Source organism: Pogona vitticeps, chromosome 2 (genome assembly GCF_051106095.1).
Source record: "Pogona vitticeps strain Pit_001003342236 chromosome 2, PviZW2.1, whole genome shotgun sequence".
Taxonomy (NCBI): domain Eukaryota; kingdom Metazoa; phylum Chordata; class Lepidosauria; order Squamata; family Agamidae; genus Pogona; species Pogona vitticeps.
The window spans coordinates 64,369,148-64,391,219 of record NC_135784.1 but is presented as its reverse complement, the minus strand read 5'-3'; the positions used below and the strand labels follow the sequence as shown (position 1 = coordinate 64,391,219).

Sequence of the window (22,072 nt, the reverse complement as noted above, 5' to 3'; positions counted from 1 at the left end):
TCAGTCCAGCCTCTGAGGGAAGGTTTATTGAATGTGGTGGAACTTAAACCTAGATTCACAGAACTCCACCATTACTTTTTTTTCCACAAAGAAGGCTGATCTAGCAGATCTATTCATGGGACAGCACCCTTATTTCCCCCTTTGCATTCATGTGCAGAGGGCTAAACAACATGATAAGAGTTAACACATAATCCTCCATTGCTTGTGTTGGTCCTGAGCCATATCATTGCTGATCACGCTTACTTGAATGTGAAATGCTGTTCAGGTAGTGTGGCACATAATTTAGTTCTAAGATGGATGTGAACATATTACTGTCTAAACCAGATGGATATATATTAACTAGACAGACCATCAAGAAAACAGCCACCAGCCAAGGTCTGCTGGTATAGAGACGGAGAGTGAGTCAGTCATGCTGGCAGGGGATTCTGGGAACTGTAGTGCAAGAAAATAACTTCTAGCAATTTTTGCAAGCTGCAAATGTAGAAATGGTTTTCATGACTTAGCCCTATATCTCCACCACCACCACTAGAAAAACTGTAAGGCAGTAGTAATTGACAGGCGGAAAAGAGGCTCTGTGGTGCCTTGTTGGTGAAGAGATAACCAAAGTCAATGATAATTAATCTGGAATGTCAGGAAGCATGAGCTCCCATTAGGAGAAGGGTTAATGATATGCTTGCTACCCTGTCACTCTCTGATATCTCCCTGTGCTCTTATACAAGTGGACAGGAAAGAAGGACTTTGTAAAACCAACCAAAGAAACAAAAAAATCAAAGGGGAAACCAGAGGAAGAAAAGAAATGGGTCTTTCTCCCCTCCCCCCTGCCCATCTCTTTTGAGACTATTGCAATATGTAGGTTGCACAGCTTGGGGGAACTCTGGAAAGTGGAGTCCAAAAGCATACACCTGCACCCTTCTAGCTTTTTAATATCAGATAAGACCGTTGGTCCATTTAGCCCAACCTTGTCTGCCTGATTTACAGCCAGTGGCTCTCCAGAGTCCAGGGCTGATCCGATCCTTAAAGATTGCTGATTTGGGGAATCGTGAAGGGACAGCATGTTTCATTTATTTATTTATTTATTTATTTATTTATTTATTTATTTATTTATTTATTTATTTATTTATTTATTTATTTATTTATTTATTCCCTGCCTATCTGGTCTTTGCGACCACTCTAGGCGGCTATTTAAATTCTTGTTACTGTATTTTTATGCTGAGGCAGAGTTGTTTGTGATATTTTCTGCCTCAGCTGCTAAACTAAATCAGGCAAGCTTGGTTAGTATGCACGGTCAAACGGCTGTTTGTCATTTCACACGTCAGGCAGCAAAATGCCTTGAGCCAACCTTTCCAGGGTTTCAAGTAGAAGCGTTGCCCATGGCCTGCTTGCTACCTTCTTGTTTTCAAGTGGAAGTGCCAGGGATGGAACATGAGACCATTGGGGTGCAAATCAGGCACTCCTGAGCTGCGGATGTCTGTGGAATTTTACACAGATGAAGAGGAACTGGCAGGGGAAACTGAAGAAGGCTCTCTGTGCTTTATCAGGCTAGTTATTGATGTGGGCATCCAGAGATTGGATACAAAGACACAAGGGCATAAGATGGTAATGGTGTTTAAGAGGGAATTTTACCATATGTTGTTTTTATTCGGTTGTTGTTGTTGTTGTTGTTGTTGTTGTTGTTGTTTTGAAGTTCTTAGATTGCCTCTAGATTCAGAAAGAGGGTGTAAAACTGAGATCTGGCAATGCTAGGTATTTCCATCTTGGAATGTGAACCAGAAGTGTTCCATCTTTAAGGACACGAAACAAGCTTTTCTGGATCAAACCAAAAGCGCACTTATTCCAACATCTTGTGTCTTGTTTTCCACAGTAGCCAAGGAGTGCCTTCTGGAAATCTGTAAGCAGGACATCAAGTTATTCTCTCCCCTGCCCCCAACACACACATACACACACACACACACACATGTTCCTTTAACCAGCAATTGACATTCATAGGTGTAACACCACGGAGATTTCTCCAGGGAGCAAAACTGCATCACCAGCTGCAGTGCATGGTCAATAATGGTTTCATGGGTATGGGGGGAAAGGATCTTTCAATGGACCATATTGAAAAAAGTGTGCCTTGTGAATGACACAGGAGGGGACTGACCCCTCCCCCTGGCTTTGGTTCAAGAGAGCAGGAAGTTTTACATACATACATCCAGAGAGAGAGAGAGAGAGAGAGAAGGGTAAGAATAGCAGCTGTTGCTGTTATGCAGGCATGAAGACATAGATTTATTGTGTAAAGGAGCCAGTTTCTGATTGTCTAGTCCAGTTTATGGCATCTCCTCCCATCCCCATGCAACACCTTTCCCCACAGTTAAAGAGACGGTAGTTTTCTCCATGACCATTACACCTATCTTCCTTGATATGTAACAGAAAGTTGATGAAAGGGTCTGATTAAGGCAGGCAAGTGTGTGGTGATGGGAAGGTTAATGTGAATTTATTTCTGGCTGGTGCTACTGTTCTTAGGTTACCAATTAACTGTGGCACATCCTATGGCTGAAATGGTTAGCATAAGAAAATGTGTTACTTTCAGGCCATTCCTTGTCAGTCAATAAAGAGTCCCCATTGCGATTCTCTCGGGGGGGGGGGGAGAGTCACTCACACCAAGGCAGTGAGTGACCCTAGGATCTTGGTGAGGACTCTTCATTTACCGGCAAGGAACAGATGGAAAGTTATCAATTTTCTTGCACTAAGCAATAGGATCTCAGTCTGTTTATACTTCGAACAGCAGTTTCATTTGCAGAAATCAGTACACCATGCTTTTCACAATACAGAGATAAGCATCATTGCCAGTTGATATCTGCAAATTTGGTTGTTGTTCAACACACAGAAGTAGGAGTAACTTCAGGTGAAATGTAACCCATGGAAAAAAAGTGACATTTGTTTAACTATTCAGAGAAACGTCTGAACTCAGGCCAGAAACAGATGTTAAGGTCTCCTCATAATTAGAAGTGAGAGAGGTGACTGAGGCAGCCTTCCTGTGTTTGTGGAATCAGACTTCAAAGGTCAGTCACCACACCATGCCTTGCCTTGCCTTGCCAAGTTCCCTCCCTCCCTGGCCACCCACCTTCCCTCGTATCCCCCTCCCTCATTGTTCTAGGCTGCTGTCCACCAAGTAGAGAATGAGAAAAAGGAAGGGGGGAGAGTGAGGGGAATCTGATTGTGAGATGGGAGGAAGGGGAGGGCGAGGGCGAAAATACTGAAATTCTGGACAGCTGTCAGATATGAAATACAGGCTACTGGAATTCAGACTGGGAGAAATGATTCGGGATACATTTACTCTGACACAGGAAAGTGTTCATATCTGTCCCAGGCATAGATCCTCATGGATCCACATGATTTTATGTGGGATCATCCCCAGGCCACTGTCCAATCTGTGGGCAGAGATTGTGCCAATGACTGAGAGTGGTTGATTATCCTACCAAAAAAATTCATGTGGATCCGTGAGGAGTTGTGCCTCAGACCTTTTTAATTTTTATTTATTTGCCCTGCTGCAAAGACAGCTCTTCGCATCTCACCTGTCTCATACCTCCCACACTTGCTCCTCAGGGTTTCCCATTCGCCTCCCTCAAGTTCAGGGAGCTATACAAACACAGACATGCCAAAACAATACATGGTAAATTGGTTTTTACAAGTGAATTAAATTAAACAACCCTCATCCCAGCCAGTAAAATACTTCACTTTTGGACAAAAAGGGGGGGGGGGTCTGAGCTTCCTTGTACATTGTGTTGTCACCTTTAAAATAATCACATTAAAACATGCTAAACCCAATTCAAAACCCATTTCTTTTGGTAATGGGATCCAGTCATGGGTAATCTGTAAAGCTTGTTTCTGGTCTCAGATACTCTGTGAGGCACAGAGTATAAAGCTTCCCAGCAAATGATGTCAGGAATTATTTATTTAAACTATTTTTACCTTGCCTTTCTCCTTAAAAAGGACCCAAGGCGGCTTACATCATTTAAAAAAACAGTATTTAAAGCTCAAAACAATAAGTATCCAAATACTAAAAAGAATAAAACAAATTCCACACTAAAAGGTAGTCAACAAAAGCAACATCAAAAATGTATTTAAGGCAGTAAGGCACAGTCATCTGTTAAAACCCCCCATATCGTTTAGACCAGATAGGCGGGGTATAAATAGAATAAATAAAATAAAATAATAAAAATAAATATCTATTTAAAAAGCCAGTACTTGAGGGAAGTTTGCCTGACAAGAAAGGTCTTCACCTGTCTGCGGAAGAACAGTAAAGACGGGGCCAGCCTGGCTGCCTGTGGGAGGGAAATCCAGAGTCTGGGAGCAGCCACAGAGGAGGTCCTCCCCCGTGTCCCCACCAAATGCACTAGTAAGGAAGGTGGGACCAAGAGGAAGGCCTCTCCTGGTTATCATAACAGCTAGCCAGCCAGGCTCGTAAAGGAGACACAGTCCTTGAGACAGCTTGACCCCAAGCTGTTAAGACTTTGTAGGTTACCACTTTGAACTGTGCACCGGAACGGGTTGGCAGCCAGTAATAAGGGGTTATGTAATCACTATGACCAGCCCCAGTTAGCAATCTGGCAGCTGCGTTTTGGACCTGCTGAAATTTCTGAACAGTTTCTAGAGGCAACCCCCACATAGAGTGTGTTACAGTCATCGAGCTGGGATGTAACTAAAGCATCTCTCACCATGGCCAGATCAGAACTCTCCAGGAAGGGGTGCAGCTGGCGCACTAGTTCTAATTGTGCAAATGTACTCATTGCCACCACTGAAACCTGGGCATCCAGGCTCAGAGATGAATCCAGGAGCAACCTCAAGCCGCGCACCTCTGTTTTCATAGGAAGTGCAACCCCATCCAAGCATCCCTATCCCTTGATCTGCCTTTTGACTGACCAGGAGCACCTCTGTCTCGTCTGAATTAAGTGTCTGAATTAATTCTCTGCTGTGTCAAACAGCCGCAGGCTCTTGTGAGCTGTCACCAACATATCTCTGAGAAAGAGAATCCCCTTTCTGCTACTCTATGTCCCTGTTCAGCCAGGGAGAAACTTTTGCCGCAGACCTGACATGTCCTCTATTTGTGAGGACAGAGGAGAGTTTGTCTGGTCAGAAGGACAGTGGAAGAGAATTCTGATGATGGCCTCTCCAGCTCTAGTTCAAAAACCATGGAATGGTAGAGGCTGACACCAAGTGGCCATTTGGGCAAACAACAATGTAGACATGGCTAGAAGCTCTGAGAAGCTTAAGGTGCAATCTGGATAGTTCCCAGGGTGGGTGCCTGATTGCGAGTTCCCTTGAAGTGACCCTTCTGTCTGCCAGGAAATCACTCCAGGCCAGCCTTCAAAAGAAGAAGGGCACAGATCAGGGTCGGGATGAAGAACATTTCCCCATACATAATGGGATCACCAGGAAATAGATTGCACCAGATTGCTCCACAAGCAGTCTAAATTACAAACAATTTCTCTGTGTGATCATACCCTTAGAAACCCAGTGTGGTATGGTGAACAGAGTGACAGCCTAGGACTCAGGAGACCTGGGTTCAAAACCCTGCTTGGCCATTGTAACTCATGGCAGGGGTGCGGGAAGGAAATGATAAAACCACTCATTTACCTTGAAAGCCTTGTTAGGGGCTTCAAAAAGCAACATTTAGGTCTAGTCTGTAGTTTCTGATTGCAGTAACTGAGCCTTGAAGCTATTTCATTTGGCATATTTAACGGGTACCACGTTTTCATAAGGGAAACAATAGTACACACTAAATGTTTTCAAACCAAACAGTTATGTATCATAAGTTATGTTGTAAGCCGCCTAGAGTGGTCGAAATGACTAGATAGGCGGGGTATAAATATAAATATAAATATAATAATAATAATAATAATAATAATAATAATAATAATAATAATAATAATAATAATAATAATAATAATAATAATAATAATAATCCCAAAACAGCTATAATACCTGACCTTTAAGAACAGATTGGTTACTAGTACCACAGTGGCTCTGTTCAGTCATGAAGGAAGCATATAGAGGCCACATGTTTTGAGGGAAGCACATTATGTTCACAGTTGCCTGAAAAGAGAAAGGATGCTCTAATGAGGTGACCGCTTCACATGAGCCCAACCCTGCACTCCCATTGCAGGCTGATCCATGTAGAGAGTTGACCCAAATAGAAGCAACCTCCTTCGCTTCAGATTGCTGGGCTGCCATATTTACTGTGGTGAGGGAGGGGCAGAATTCTCCCTTCATGCATGCAGACCTCACACACTTCTGTCAACAGTGGCCTGCTAGCAGGAAGGCTTTCTGAACTTGCCTGTTGAAGAGATATATGCAGAGAAGCACAATGGCTGCCACGTGGTATGATCTTCAAAAGAAATACGTCATCCCTCAATACCTCCTGGGCTACTGCCTAGCAGTGGTGCAGGTAACTATATACTCAAACCTTAATAGTATTATCCTATACCCGTACTCCAAAGGTTTTATGTGGGCTGTTACTTGGCACTCTAAAGCCTTGCTCTGGATGGCACCACTGCTTGGAGATAGGAAGCCCAGTGGCCACGCTGGCAGTCAGATTCTGCAAGAGTTAGTCCAAAACCTAAAAGCCTTCCTATTTTGTGAACTAGTCCAATAGCTCTCTGTCCCCCCATCCAACCCCACCCTTCATAGTGAGCAAGGCTGATACAGCAACCTTATCCTCTGAAGGACAGCACCCGAGTATGTCCATTGTTAAGGCTAGCTCTTACATAAAGCTCTTTCCTGAAATTTCTTTATGGGTTGAGTCTTAGTGTTTCATGAACTACTAAGGTAATGATTATTCTGCAAATGACATCTTGGACAATACTTTGGTGTGTGAAATGCGAAGGTCACTGATGGGCCACATGCCACACTGTTTTCCAATAGATGCCTGGAAATGAGGCCTGCAGAATCCCCAGAAGAGCCGAGTGTGCCTGTAAGTGGGTGGTTTAACATGACCACAGACTTTTGTGGTGTTCATGATCTGTTCCCAACAAAACAAAACTCCTTAAAGTGAACTGAGCATAAGGTGTTTTGTAAGGAGAACCACATATTGGAATTTTGTTAGTCACTAAACATATGCAAATAGGTTGTTTTTGTTATTCTCATTCTGCTTTCTTCCTCCTCTGTACTCTCCCTCCTTTTCCTCTCCATTTTTTCTCCTTTTCTCCATCTTCTTTCTACTGGTGACCTCCCAAGTCAAATCTCTTAAAAACAAACAAGGAAACACAAATAGCTGTAATAAACAATACAGGAGGCTTACGTAGTCTTGTAGGCTGGGAAATTCACTTCACAGAATCAACATTAAGTATAGGTTTTCTCTCTCTCTTCTGTGTAATGACCCACCTACCACACTATGTCATGATAATCCAATCCTAAATAATCTTCTGTGGAAAAAAAACCCAAAACCCACAGAGGAAGAGGGAAGGAGGTTTTAATCTGAATCCAAGGTGGACAGGTTGTTACCTGGAGAATTATGAGAGTTTTAGCCCATCTGCATATTTCCATATCATATCCTTCTCCATCCTGAGCCTCCTGATGTGTTGGAATCATGGCCTACTGTCCCACCCCCACCCCAGTTAGCTGAGGATCTTACATGTTGCCCTGTTCATTGGGAAGGCTTCAAGCTCAAGAAGGCTGACATATCACAATGGTACAGTATTAGCTCACATTAAAAAAGGTGTCTTCCTTTTAACATCGGTGACTGAGAAGACTGTAGCCCTAGAGGAGCAGCTAACACTTCACATGATGTGATAGGTTAGAGAGAGTTTGCTCTACAGTCTCCAAGGCATTTGAAAGGTTAATAACTGATTCTTTTCTGTGAAGTCTGGGAACTGCTGTGAGACCATGATGTGCTGCTAAAGGATCTGGTGACATTTGCGGCCCTTCAGAGATCTGATCTCTCTTCCACAAAATGTCAGCTTCTGGGGATATATCATTGTGAATGCCGAAAATGTGAACAAAACTTTCCCTTAAATTTAGGGGAACTGGTTTAATGGACCTTTGGGAAATAATTCAAGAAGCCCTAATTCAGAACTCAGCCATGCCAAGAGACTAATAGTTTTCAGAGTGACATAACCAACCTCCTTTAAAGAAGAAATGTTTAGGTTTCTCATCACTTCCCCCTGATATTTATTTGTGCAGAAATAGCCAGTGTTTTTTTGATCTCTGGAGCATGGTTTCATATAACATTGCTCGGATGATACAGGAAGTTCATGATAACATAGGCTCCTTCCCTCCAGATTTTTGACCTACAATCCCTGTCATCTCCGGCCATTGGTGCTTATGGGTCGAGGTGGTGGATGTCATAGTCCAGATATCTAGAAAAAGCCAAGTTGGATAAGGCCGCTGTAGGGAATAGTCGCAAGGAAGAAAGTCATCAAACTGAAGGATCTTGCAGCTGACTGACCTTTGTGCAGCACCTCAAACAAGATTGAGAACGTATAGGTTATATCCCCTGTCGTGGCTATATTTTCCTAAATACCAGCTCTTTTGTCTGCCATTTCCCCTTGGCTTTGCATCTTCTGATCCCAGAGTGCCACCTGATCATTTTTCTCTCTTCTTTTTACCCGACAGGTGACAATTGTGAGGTGGATAGTCGGGCAGGACGCTGCGTCCCAGGTGTATGTAGGAACGGTGGCACCTGCACCAATTCAGCAGATGGGGGCTTCCAGTGCCAGTGCCCTCCTGGGGGTTTTGAGAAGCCCTACTGTGAAGTATCGACACGCTCCTTCCCTCCAAAATCTTTTGTCATGTTCCGAGGACTCCGTCAGAGGTTCCACTTGACTCTCTCACTCTCGTAAGTTGTCTTCCATCTTGCTGGAGTGGATGGTTCTCCTCAGTCCAAAATCTGATCGCCCTAAGCTTCCGGATTTTAGTTTCTCACTAGATCAAGCTACCTGAGATATGGGTTCTGTCCAAATATGTGTTCTTTGAGCTGTACTTTATAATCTGGATAGAAAAAAAACAGAAGGTGATAAGGATTGCTAGTCACTTTCTTTTTTTTACCTGGAAAGAAGGGCTTCTGAATGTCTAATGAATGGAAACCCAGCATGTGCACCTTGGGCTTAGTGACAGGCTTAACTACTGAATGTTGGCCTGTCATTTAAGCAGTTAGAGCCCTGCCAGTAAGGCAGAAAAAAAGATGTCAACTCTATTTTCTGTGGTTGGATCATAAACTAAATATTTTAGCAATGGTGACATATTCTTGAGGTGACTGTATCCTGTGGATGAGTTCCAGGCACATGCAGCCCAAGGCAATTTTTCAGTCATAGGCTGTGACTGTACTAAAATATATTAATATGCTTCATCTGATTACATTTGTGTGGACGTGGTTTGCCCTACTTCCTGTTTCTTCACTCTGTTGCTTGTATTAGATTTGCCACCTTGGAGCACAGCGGCCTTCTTCTCTACAATGGACGTCTAAATGAGAAGCACGATTTTCTGGCTGTGGAGATTGTGGATGGACAGGTCCAGCTGAAGTACTCCACAGGTGGGTGTGGTGGATACGTTGACACTCCCCACATGGGAAGTCTCTAAAGATCCTGACTGATACTGGGAGGATCTGGCCAGCTTAGTAATTACAGAATATGGCCCTATTTCACACCTAGTTGCTATAGAGATGAACTATTGATGTTCTTACTTTAAAACCTCCAGCCACTCAGAATGTCCCTCTATCCCAAAAAGAGATCTTATTTTCAAACAAAAGAAAATTTGAATCTCAATACCCTATGGCAAGAAGCCAACTGTTTTTTCTGTACCCCACTAGGGAGAGATGGGTTGTATCTTAATTCCAGTTATAATAATTCGTTCCAAACTTACAACTGTACATATAAATTATCACATGTCAGTCATATGCGAATTTGTATCATCCGCCTCCCTCCTTTTTGGTGCTACAGGAGTGGCCATCAAATTCTGAGAGCATAAATTGAAGAAATTACAAGAGCAGATTTATACATAGAGGCATGTAGTGGGTACATGTATAGATCTGGGGGAAAAAACATGCAAAAAAAGGAGGCAGTGAGAAAACATAGTTATATGTGCACCAGAATTTGTGTTTACACGCCTCCCTATATGTTCCTGTTGTGGTGAATCTAAAGGTCCCAAGTAGTCAAATTACATTGCATTACAGAAGATTAATTGAGTGCACTTTTAGTGTCAGGTTGAATGACAGAGCAGCATGGGTGGAGAACTGTTCTTCTGTTTAAGCTGTGGTATAAAACATCATCCTGTCATGTGATATAATGAGACCCCCAACCACATCCCTCATTTGTCTGGTTCTGTTTGAAACCATCAAACCTTTTATGGGCTATTCTGCTTCGAAAGTAATGGTCAGATGTAATAAAGTGACTGTACTGAAAGAAATGACTATTCCTTCCTGGATTCTAAATGTATCTGAGTGAATAAGCTGTCAAATTAGCCCGAGTCCCAAAATAGAAACCTAGAGCATCCATTGCCTTGCTTAGTTGCAAAAGATATATATATACACTGAATGGTCATATATATATATAATATATATATATTATTGCTGTACATTGCTTTGAAATCTTCATTTCTATGTGGTTTATAAACAATTATAAATAATCACACACACACACATATATAAAAGCATCTTCTGCCTTGCTTAGTTATATATATATCTGTGTGTGTGATTATTTATAATTGTTTATAAACCACATAGAAATGAAGATTTCAAAGCAATGTACAGCAATAATTTTGTACCATATGAAACACATAAGCTACAAAATGTGCAAAATTAAAATACAACATGTATGTTGTTCATGAAATTGATAGTAGGTTCAAGTAAGTAGGAATGACAGGTAAAAATAAGTGAGTTTGAAGACTGAATCAGAAGACAATCCATCTCACCTCTGATGGGACAAAGTTACGCGGAGGCATAGAGAGGGCGACCACTGTCCATGTATCTGTGCTCAGGGGTCCCCAGCAGCCATGACACCATGTGGGTGGAGTAGGCTCCGTGTCTCCAGCTCTGACACTGAAGCCTGTCACATAATGAGAATGCCATAATACAATATCACTGTCTGCTGTCAGGATGATGTTGACTTATGGCAACCTTTGCCAGTGTTTCTGGGTAGAAAGTAATCAGAAGTGGTTTCCAGTTCCTTCTTCTGGATTCGGCTCTAGGACGGTGCAGATTGCCCCAGGCCACGTAGGCTAGCTCTCCTCCTGGGAGGCATCGTGGAGAATCAAACTGCCGGACTCTGTGCACTGAGCTATCCAGCCATTAGGGTATCATATGGATAAGTCTAATCTGTATGCCGTCTTCGCTAGATAGGATATGGAAGAAAAAGCAATGAAGATTTCTACCAATGGTGTGCATGCATGTGCGTGTGTGTGTGTGTGTGTGTGTGTGTGTGTGTGTGTGTGTGTGTGTGTGTGAGAGAGAGAGAGAGAGAGAGAGAGAAAGGTTATAAAAGCTGCAAATCACATCCTATTGATTTATTAATTTCTAAAAGAGGACACAGAAGTTTCCTTGTGCCAAATATTCTTTGGCTATTATGAGCTGTTTTCATTACAAGCTGCTCAAGAAGGAGAGCTGCTGCTTGGAAAAGCTGAGTGGAAGATTAATACCAAGGCAGACGTCTTTGCCAGGTTCTCCAGCCAATACATTTGGAATGATTCACGTAAATACCAATATGTGGCTGTGAAGGGCGTATGCCTTCCTTCATAACATTTTAGTGCTTGATCCATTTCTTAGAAACAACTGAAGAACACATTGAGTGAGTTTCGCAATATATATCATAGCAAAACTCTAGGTCTTCTCCTTCCCTTGAGCTGGGCTTGTATGCATCAGACATCCTATTGTGCTGGGACCTGCATGTATGTGGTTTTACCTACACGTCTTCAGAGGCTGAAATACGGACAATGATGGATATCTGTCATCTTGTTGTATTTGGAAGAGTGACACCACTGCACATGCAGCGTTCTCTTGGGATTGCCAAGGGGCCACTTAGAACCCATGCTTCTATACTGTTTTGTTTTAGTGGTGCACTGAATGGTCAAATATATACTGTCACATTGAAAAGCCTTGGCCTCTGGAAAATTGGTGTGTCAGTGAAAATAAGTAGTGGCCTCATGTGCTAGTTGTCTCAGTGAAGGACATTGAAAAAGTAAATGAATGGGAGGGAGAGACAGACAATAATTCTCCATGTCTGAATTTACATTCAGAACCAGTATGGAATCTGAAAAGTTAGCCTCTTCCTTCTTCGATGTGTTCTTTGCTTTTAGTTTGCAAAGTATGATTTTCATGCTGATATGATGCCTCCTCAGTTCTTGTTTTATCCCAAGAGCAGCTTTGCGGGTTCAGGATGAGGACCTTGCAAATATGATACCTTAGTGCCTCCTACTAATCTAGTTTTCTTTTTCTCCAAAATTACTGTAGCAGGGGTGAGAAACTAATCCAGATTAGCATTGTAACATATGGCAACTGCCACTGAGGTTGCAGAAACTGGGAAAGACTCTTTCATCTCTACTGTTGTCCTGATTTGTTTACTTACAAGTTTCCTATTCATGTGTGTATGTGTGGATATATATGGATATTTATGAACTGTCCGTCATTAAAAGATATTAGGGCAATGAAGAACCTATTACCCAAAATGGTGATCCCATCATTCAGTACAATACATATGATAAAGCAGAATCATAAAATAGTATTTTGAAAAGGCTGTTAAAAACACAGTATAATGGACTGGTCAGCTTAAATTGGCCAGGCAGATATAAAAGTTTTGAACTGGCACTGAAATTATTGCAGGTTTGATGCCTGTTGCTTACCCGTGTGAGTGTTATGGGGTAGGGGGACCTGTGACATGTATCCACACATGTCACATCTCAAATATTTGCATCCAACATCTGTTCTTCTGAGAGGATATGATATTACTCCACCTTACAGGTGAGTCAAGTACCATCGTTACTCCCTACGTGCCAGGAGGGGTGAGTGATGGGCAGTGGCATACAGTTCAGCTTCATTATTACAACAAGGTAAGTGCCAAGATGATCTGCTTCTGTTGTTGTGATTATTCCTTTTCCCCCTGGGTGTGATTGGCTTCAGCGGGCCACATTTCTCTCTCGCATTTCTCCGTCAAGCGCACAAGCAAGTGCTGATTCCGCCCATCCTGGCTCCATCCATACCTTTTAAAAACTGTAATATTCTAAAGATAGTTCAACAAGAATTATTTTACTTTCCCAGAGCATTGTTTGTTTTAGCAGAAGAAGAAGCAACTGAGTTAATTTGTGGATTCAGCCCCCAAGTATTGGAATAGTTAACAGTGCACACTTCTCCCCCACTTTTGGAAATAAATCACTTATACAGTTTTTATTCTATTTTTATTTTTATTCTAAGAAAATAAGAAAAAAGTTAATGTTTCTTAGAGAGACACATTGGGGCAGAAAAGATAATGGGAAGCCTAATTTTAACTGGGATAGTGACACAGGGAGTAATGGGCACCCCCACCTCCACCCCTATGGAGGCAAGACATCTCCTGTGACCTCTTTCAGAGAAGATCACAAAGAAATGTATGAGAAGGAAAAGCCGTAACATCAGCAACCTTAAGATTAGTCTAGATTGAAGGAAGGTCAGCATAGGTCAGAGCAGGAAAAGGACAGCCTGGGAAATCTGAGAAGTTCCTTCTTTCTCTACCTGCCCCTGCTCATGGACAAGACATTTTTTTTTGTATCTCAATGGCAATGCATGAAAGTAGAGATGGAGAAAAATTTCTGGTTCGGCAGTTCATCCCAGTACATCTACTGCTGCAACAGGTCTTCCCTGCCAGGTCTTCTCCAAACACTGCTTCTGAATGGCCACCACCATCAGCTGAACTGCCAAACACTTGTTGCAGCAGTAAATGAACTGGGTAAACCTCCGGACTAGCGGTTTGTGCCCACCTCTACATGAAAGCATCCACTGAAATAAATATGCTAGTCCTTAAGGTGCCACAACTCGCTGGTTTGTATTTTTGTGTCCCCATGCAAAGACACGAATTTCATCAGTGTCAGCTGAATTGCACCCCATTAGGTCCAACAGCTTCAAAATACACAAAATGCAACAGCCTTGCTAAAGCTAAGTAGGTCTGAGTCTGGTTAGTTCTTGGAAGGGGACTGCTTGAGGAGACTGTATGTACCATCCTGAGTTCCACAAAAGAAAGGTAAGATGCAAATGCCTCTAAAGAAATGAATGCACGTATTTAGAAAAAGCAGGGAGTGACTTCTAAGAATTCCAACCTATGGTTGAGATGCCATCTCCTGTACCATAACCGCTGGCTGATCCTGCGTCATGAGGTGCATTTCCATGCTCCTGCTCCCTTGGAAGGAGCACGCTGTTGTCAAATCGGAGCATGTGACGGAAGAGGAGAAGAGGAACTCAATTCAGGGCTATCATCTTTGCGGCAATCTAAGTACATCATCATGTATTCGCGAAGGCGAAACATTAGGAAGAACAATCTTCAGAACACGGCCAAAGAGCCTGGAAAACCCACAGCAACCAAAACATCATCATGTCTTGTTCTCCACAGTTGTTTGGAGCTATTGACACTTCATCGTTTTCATTCTTCTGTTTGTGACTTTTCTCCCTATTCGCCGTTCAGCTTAAAGGCTGCCATGGCATTAAAGAGATTTATTTATTTACTTATTTGAATTTTATAATGCCCATCTAGGATCTAGCAAATTGCTACTCTGGATGGTGTACAACAAAGGTACAGAAACAATATACATTTCCTGATCTTGGAGAATTCGGTTAGAAGTTGTGAAAGACGGGGATGTGCTGTGAGTTAGTTTGTTTGGGACTGCAATTCCCAGAATTATCCTAGAATTCCCAAGGGTGGAATTCTAGGAGTTCCAAATCCCAGAATGATGCTTCCAGACACCAAGATTAAGGCCTAATTCTCAGATGCTGGATGGCATTGAGGGCTGCATTCTTACTGCAGTGATTCCTTGGAGAAAGCTATTACAATGCTTTCTAGAAGTGTTTGTCTCACCACCCCTTAGCCTTCTAGATTAAGTGACAGATACAATCTATAAATATATATTACAGTGAATGTCCAAAATTTTGCAACAGTCACATTCATATTTAAATTTTGACAAATCCTGATGAATTTTACAAATATTTGAAAAATCAGTGTTAATGGTATGTTTCTGGAAAGTGGAAAACATATAAAAAATTAAAGCATTCCCATAATAACTCAGATCTTTTTAGTATTTGTTGTGACTATTTTGAGTTGCCATATTTCTGACATTAGCTATAATATGCAAATGGAAAACACATGAAGGTAAACATTTCTGTTATACTTCCCATTATTTTATATTCTTCTTGTGTTTTGCACCATGATTCTACATTCTTCCCCCCCCCCAACACTGGGGGAACTGAATGATTAAATGCATAGGTTAAAAACTCCCTGCCTCTAGAAAATCTGTCGGGGGAAATTAATGTCTCTCATGTGCTAGATTTCTGCCTGGATGTTGTGTGTTGTCCTGTGTTGTGTTGTAGAAGAAGGTCCCATTTCATTCCAAACTTGTATAAAGTGATACTCTGCCATTTTTCCTAATATGTATTTTGAACTGCAGTTCATGGAGACGATGACGATTCAGGCTCAAATCTTGCTTTATTGTTTCAGCCCAAGATCAGCTCCCTGGGCTCCGTGCAGGGACCTTCCAAAGACAAAGTGGCCATCCTAATGGTGGACAAATGTGATGCATCAGTGGCACTGCAGTTTGGAAGCGAGATTGGCAACTACTCGTGTGCAGCAGAAGGAGTGCAGTCCAGTTCCAAAAAGTGAGGGTTTTTTGCCTTTGCGAAATGTTAGGAAATTACCTTTTCTGTCTATTCTCCCCTCTGCCCCCCACCTTAAGCTCCATCTCCAGTTCATGCTAAAGTGCTTATGGGAAAAGAGGAAGGGGAAGCTTTGAACAATTCCTTACACCCATAGCCTTCTGGTCACTTTGATGTCCAGAGAAAAAATAGCCAAAGCCATTTTGCTGCTTGAGACATAACACCTCCCAAGAAGACATATTGTAGCCAAAATTATAAAGCACCTCTCCTCAGCTGGCAAGAAAGAAAGAACAGAAAATGAAAATGAAAAAAAAAATATAACAAATTAACTAACAATTTGTTGTTCTTCCATGACAATGAAATGCACTGCATAGCTGGTTCCATGGAAGTCAACATTCAGCAAAAGAGCTAAGAAGTGTGGTGAAAAATGGGGAAAATGGCACCAAGGAAACACACCATCTGCAATATGCAACATATGGGTATAATAATATGGGTGCAGATTATTCTATTGCATGCTAATTTTCAGAGAATACGTTCTGGAGAATAGAGAAGACGTGATGTTCAAAATGATAAGATGTAGTTTAAGATTAAGATCTCTAGAAGAGTTTGATCCAAGACTCTGTACCTGCCTAACTTCATTTCAAGACAGCCAGTCCAAAGCTGGTGCTCTCCAAATGTGCTGGGCTACAGCTAGTGTCATCACCAGCCAGAATCATCAAAGAGCTCATCACACGTAAACTTAATAATACTGCCTACAATGATCTTGTTAGGTTGATCAGTATTATATATAGGTTCGATGTAGATAACACTCCAGCATGGTAGAGGATTCTGTACACAACAAATGGAGAATGTATAGCCCTCCAGATGCTGTTGGAGTGCATCTGCCATCAGCCTCAGTCAACATAGGCAATGGGTGAGGTATCATGGGATTTGCAGTCTAACAGCATTTGGAGAAGAGCTCATGTTCCTTACCTCTGCTGTGCTTGGCTGAGTCAACTTGATATTGAGCTTTGTGAGAAAGACTTAGCTTGCTGACAGTAAAGTGAATATGGGAAAGATCTGGTGTCCCACAACAGTCATGACTGCCATTGCTTTGTCTCTATTTCTGCATGCCTAGCTGAGGGAACTGTTTGAAGTGTGTGGCTGATTTCATGCCAAAACACCAAAGCATGAGGCTTCTGCATTTCCTTGTGCTTGAGCAAAAGACCTGCTACTTTCTCCATTAGACTCCCATTGCTCGCTTCAAGCCACCATTGCAGAAATCGGACCCACATGGCGGTCAGTGGGTTGAAACAAGGAGTTGAGCAGGTGTTGCAAATGCCATTTACAGCCTTTTCTTCCTCCAGATCGCTGGACCTCACTGGGCCTTTGCTCCTTGGAGGGGTCCCCAATCTGCCTGAGAATTTTCCAGTGGAACACAGGGAATTTGTGGGGTGCATGAGAGATCTATACATTGACAATAAACGCATTGACCTGGCTTCCTACATTGCAAACAATGGGACCTCTGCAGGTAATGTCCACTGCTTAACCATGACCCTTGCAAGATCATTCCTCTCCCAAATCTTCCCTCCCTTTCCCTTGCCAAAATTGAAAACAGCTCGGCCATCCCTGCCTTGATACTTCAGGACACACCGAAACACCACACCCCTTCTAAAGCCATTGTCTTGATGCTGGCATGAACCTCAGCGGGGCCAGAGCCCACCCCACCCCCGGCTTTGTCGGCTCTGAGAGTTTATTGTCAGCAATAAGACAGCTTCAGTCGCGTATGCACCTGTCTTCTAGCAAAGCTGCATGGCCATTTGGCTGAACTCTGCTAATACTGGCATAAGTGCTTTTTTGCTTTTTTTTTCCAGCCAAAGCATGAACCATAACCAAACTGCTGTACCCCTGGATCACTGATACTCCCCACCCCACCCATCTTCTCTGTTGTGTATTTCTTGGGACTGGCATGCTTGTTGTTTCCAGCCAGATATCTATTGCTGCTTGGTACTCTTTGTCTTTGGATCAGTGGGCCTTTGGGGACAATTGTTGGTGTCTGTTGCAACTCCTGCACTTTGAGTAGATGCCTTGAGATCAAGGGACTGGTTTCAATGTGTCCGCACTCTAAATATGGATACATCTGGATCCAGCTGCAGGAGAAAAAAAATTGCATTGAGAGCCAGAAGACTGACATTAGGAGACATTTCTGCCCATTATTAATGAGATATTTCAAGGAAGCAGTAGATGAACTCAAGTCCTCCACACATTTTGTGCAACAGTTCTCAGAAACTGTGACTGCTGGCCATGGGGTTAGCGCTTGTGGGAGCTGTAGTCCAAAATATTTTGAGTGCAGCAGTTTGCTTACACCAGATTTTCAGCCTGTTTTCTTAATTTCCGCAATTTAGGGATTTGGGCTTAAATAGAAACAATCCCACGTTAACAGTGTGGTCCTTTGCCTCTACCTCTGTGCCATTTGTCTACCTTGTTCTTAGGTTGCCATGCCAAGCACTCCTTCTGTGATTCAAACCCTTGTAAGAACAGTGGCACCTGCACAGTGGGCTGGTCGTCCTTTGCCTGTGAGTGCCCAATAGGCTTTGGAGGCAAGGACTGCAGGCACGGTGAGTGTGCTGTCAGGTGGGCAGGAGGGGCTGGAAATAGACGTGAGCATGCGGGAAGGTAGTCTGGACTGTGAAGGGAGCACAAACTAGAAAATCCTAAGTTAAATATGTCATATTGGCTCTCAAAATATGTCATGTTAGGTCTCTGCTGGAAGGTGGAGTAAGGAAGGTAAAGTGATGAGGATGCTATTAGTCTAGTTGTGCATTTGGAAAAAATGGACCAGAAGGGAAGCATGGGGAAAGTGGCTTTAAGGGATAGCTTCCTGTATGCTCTGGTTTCTGAACTTCTGAAGTGTGTTTCATGGCCAGAGTTGGCCTTTATGTTTAATGAAAGCTTATATGTTCTTTTGAAAGATCTCATCTGTTTTCATAGGAGCCTTCTTAAAGATGTTCTATCTGCACATACAACTGTTCAAATACAAACACACTAACATGTTCATAGAGGGTGTGCCTTTACCTGGATCAGACATCACTCTTTTCCACTGGTTCGTAATCTTGGGTCCCCAGATGTTTTTGGACCAAAACTCCCAGAAGCTTTCAGCACTAGCTGTGCTGGCCAGTTCTAGTCTGAGAACATCTGGGGACCCAAGATTGAGAACCACTGCTCAATTATACATACCATGTGCTGTTTTTAACTGGGATCAAGTAGCTGTAACCTAGAACAAAACATATACTTTTAAAAAAATCAGCCCCCAGATGTTCCAGAGTCAGTAGAACCTGCTGAGGGTCCAGTTGTTAAGGGCAGGGCCCATATCTGATTGTGTCATCATTTGATGAAATGTTCCTTCTGGGGAACAGTCTTTCAACGTAGAGAGTTCCAAATTGATTTAATCTTAAAATACAAATATCAGACTGCATTTTCATGTGTTCTTATAAACAAGTGTAATGCAAAAAATTCAGAGAACTACAGAATCCGGAGGATAGCTGAAATCTGATGTAAAGTCTTTGAGTTTCTTCCGAATGGAAGGGGTCATTGGGCTTTCCCTATCACCATTCTGTACTTCCACACCTTTTATGCTTCTTTTCTTTGCTAGTCATGCATCACCCTCACCGTTTCCATGGCAACAGCATCCTCTCATGGGACTTCAAAAACGAGGTGAAGATCTCCGCTCCTTGGTATCTGGGGCTGGCATTCCGGACACGCCAACTGAATGGAGTGCTACTCCAAGCACATGCTGGCCAGTATACCACCATCCTCTGCCAGGTAGGGTCCTGGCACCTTTCTCTGTAGCAGCTCTGGCTCCGTGCTTTTACCAAAAGTTCTGGGAGTTTTCCGGGTCTTTCTAGGAGAGATGAAGTTCCCTTTCATACCTGAGATTAGAAGTAGCTATGGAGGGTGGGACTTTATTGTGTAGAAAATTTGTGACACTGTTTGCCAGTGCAAAATTCTATTTATTGTGAGTCTAGGATACCTTAAAGTTGTGTAAGTGTACCTTAGCCCAACATCCTTCCGTATCTGCTGTCTGTGAGCAATTAGAACCATGAGGTAAATCCAGCCTGCACTGTCTCTGTGTTGCTTACTCGATTGAACTTCCTCTGTTCTGACTTCATCGTCTCTTTAGCTGGACTCCGGCCTGCTCTCCTTTGTGGTGAACAGGGGATCCGGACGCACCACCAAGCTCCTTCTGGATCAAATGCAGCTGAACGATGGGGCATGGCATGATCTCCAGCTCCAGCTCCAGGATGTCCGCAGTGGCCGAGAGACTCGTTATATTGTCACCCTCAATCTGGATTTTGGCTCCTATCAGGTGAGCCCAGAAGACGGTCGTCCAGGGCCTTTGCTGGGACCAATATCCACATTAGGGCGGGAGTCTCTTCCATGAGTCCAGGCCTTCCCATCTGCCTCTCTCTTTTGAACTCCCATACACTCACGTGGAAACCTACTGTGCTTCTGTTTGTCTCCATCTCTCTATCAAGCAGAGGATGGGCAACCTGTGGTCTTCCAGATAATGTTGGACTGCAATTCCCATCTTCTTCCATCACTGACTGTCCTTTCTAGGTCTGGTGGTGACTGTTGTTCAACAATACCTGAGGGAACCAGAGGTTGCCTGCCTCTCCTCCATTTTCTTAAGCACCTGCTAGGAATCTGTTATTGATCCAATAAACAGTAATCTTTGAACCCTGGTAAAAGGTATGAGTAGTGGACGCTCATATAAAATTTCTATGAGCCTGGTTTCTTTTTTTTTCTTCCCCAGGATACTGTAGTGGTTGGCAATGACCTGCATGGTCTGAAGGTGAAACACCTCCATGTTGGGGGAATCCTAGAATCTGGTAAAGTGCACCATGGTTTGGAGGGCTGCATCCAGGTGAGTCCCAGCAAGCTTCTCCGCATTTTGGTTCAGAGATGGGCAGAGCATTCAGAAATGGGAAATTTAAAACCTACAAAGCCAGAGGACTACAAAGTCACAGGCTCTTCCTTTTTCAGGGGCTGTGCCCGCTCTCTAGGTAGACAGGGAGATTTCTTTAGGACGGCCTGAGCCTGTGGATACTTGAAAGCAAAAGGTTTGGAGAATTTAAAAAGAGGAGAACACTTGGCAAAGCGACTGGATCATTTTCCAAAACTGCCGCTGCCACTGGGGGCGGGGGGGGGGGGAATGACCCAGCAGCGTGCTTCACAAGAGAGCCTGGATGACTGGCAGCTTCACAGAGCGTGTTCTTGTAAAACTGGGAGAGCTCATAGCTCCATGGTAGAGCAGGTGGGTTGAAAAAGAAAAGTTGCCACAAGCCCTGGAGAGCTGCTGCTAATCAGGAGGCTGGCCTAATTGGATCGTTGGCTCGACGTGATAGAAGGCAGCCTTCTCTATACTTCTGACCGGACTATTTGTGTCACCCGAGTTCTTTTCACGGACGTCCAGCCCTTACAGTGGAAATCAGAAATGCTTTTTCCCCCTCCCACTTGGGTTTCAGGGAGTACGCTTAGGTGAAACAGCCACAGGGACTGCATTGCCCAAGCCCAGCAGCACTTTGAACGTGGAGGCGGGATGTACGGTGCCCAACCCTTGTGACTCCAGCCCCTGCCCTCTCAACAGCCTCTGCCGGGACAAGTGGCAAACCTACTCCTGTGTATGCAAGCCAGGTAGGAGATGGACCAAGCAGCCCAGCCTCCGGTTCCTGTCTGTTACCTTACATTTTGTCTCCCTTTTTCTAGTTCTCGTTCTGATCACAGCTTTTGGTATTTTAATTTGAAGGGGGGCTCTTATATGTTGGGGTCCATCTTAATAACTTCTCACTTGAGTTGTTTCCATACTTTCAACGCGTTTCTAAATAGAGGCTCTTGCATAATCTCTCTCTCTCTCTCTCTCTCTCTCTCTCTCTCTGTGTGTGTGTGTGTGTGTGTGTGTGTGTGTGTAGTTGGTTGGTTGGTTGGTTGGCTGTTTTTCTAGTCTGAAGTGATTATCCGTATCTCGTTCCAGGGTATTACGGGGGGAACTGTGTTGATGCCTGTCATCTGAACCCATGCAAGAACAAGTCAGTATGTCGGCGGAAGCCAGGGGCTCCCCATGGTTATATCTGTGAGTGTGGAGAAAATCACTTTGGGCAGTATTGTGAACACAGGTGAGATCAAGAAGCCTTCATGGATTTTCCGGCATACATGCATGGGGCCCGGTTGAGATCTGCTATTCCTCCACTTTCTATGTTCCTTTCCATGCTGGGCATATCTAATCGTTAATGGGTAGGC

At 43.3% G+C, this 22,072-nt stretch overlaps 1 protein-coding gene across 5 annotated transcripts in view; it reads left to right on the top strand.

Annotated features, from left to right (window-relative positions):
* The window catches only part of CELSR3 (cadherin EGF LAG seven-pass G-type receptor 3), a 117,449-nt gene that overhangs the window by 49,670 nt on the left and 45,707 nt on the right, over nucleotides 1-22,072 (top strand). For all 5 annotated transcript variants that reach the window (XR_012083524.2, XM_078385268.1, XM_072989568.2 and 2 more), the window contains exons 3-13: nucleotides 8,593-8,815; nucleotides 9,393-9,508; nucleotides 12,926-13,014; nucleotides 15,642-15,799; nucleotides 17,143-17,306; nucleotides 18,268-18,393; nucleotides 19,428-19,597; nucleotides 19,956-20,141; nucleotides 20,589-20,699; nucleotides 21,301-21,469; nucleotides 21,807-21,948. Coding sequence is in view for 4 of the 5 variants with exons in the window: in XM_078385268.1 (XP_078241394.1) it covers nucleotides 8,593-8,815; nucleotides 9,393-9,508; nucleotides 12,926-13,014; nucleotides 15,642-15,799; nucleotides 17,143-17,306; nucleotides 18,268-18,393; nucleotides 19,428-19,597; nucleotides 19,956-20,141; nucleotides 20,589-20,699; nucleotides 21,301-21,469; nucleotides 21,807-21,948 (1,654 nt within the window). In the remaining variant the exon portion in view is untranslated. The remainder of the gene's footprint in view (nucleotides 1-8,592; nucleotides 8,816-9,392; nucleotides 9,509-12,925; nucleotides 13,015-15,641; nucleotides 15,800-17,142; nucleotides 17,307-18,267; nucleotides 18,394-19,427; nucleotides 19,598-19,955; nucleotides 20,142-20,588; nucleotides 20,700-21,300; nucleotides 21,470-21,806; nucleotides 21,949-22,072) is intronic.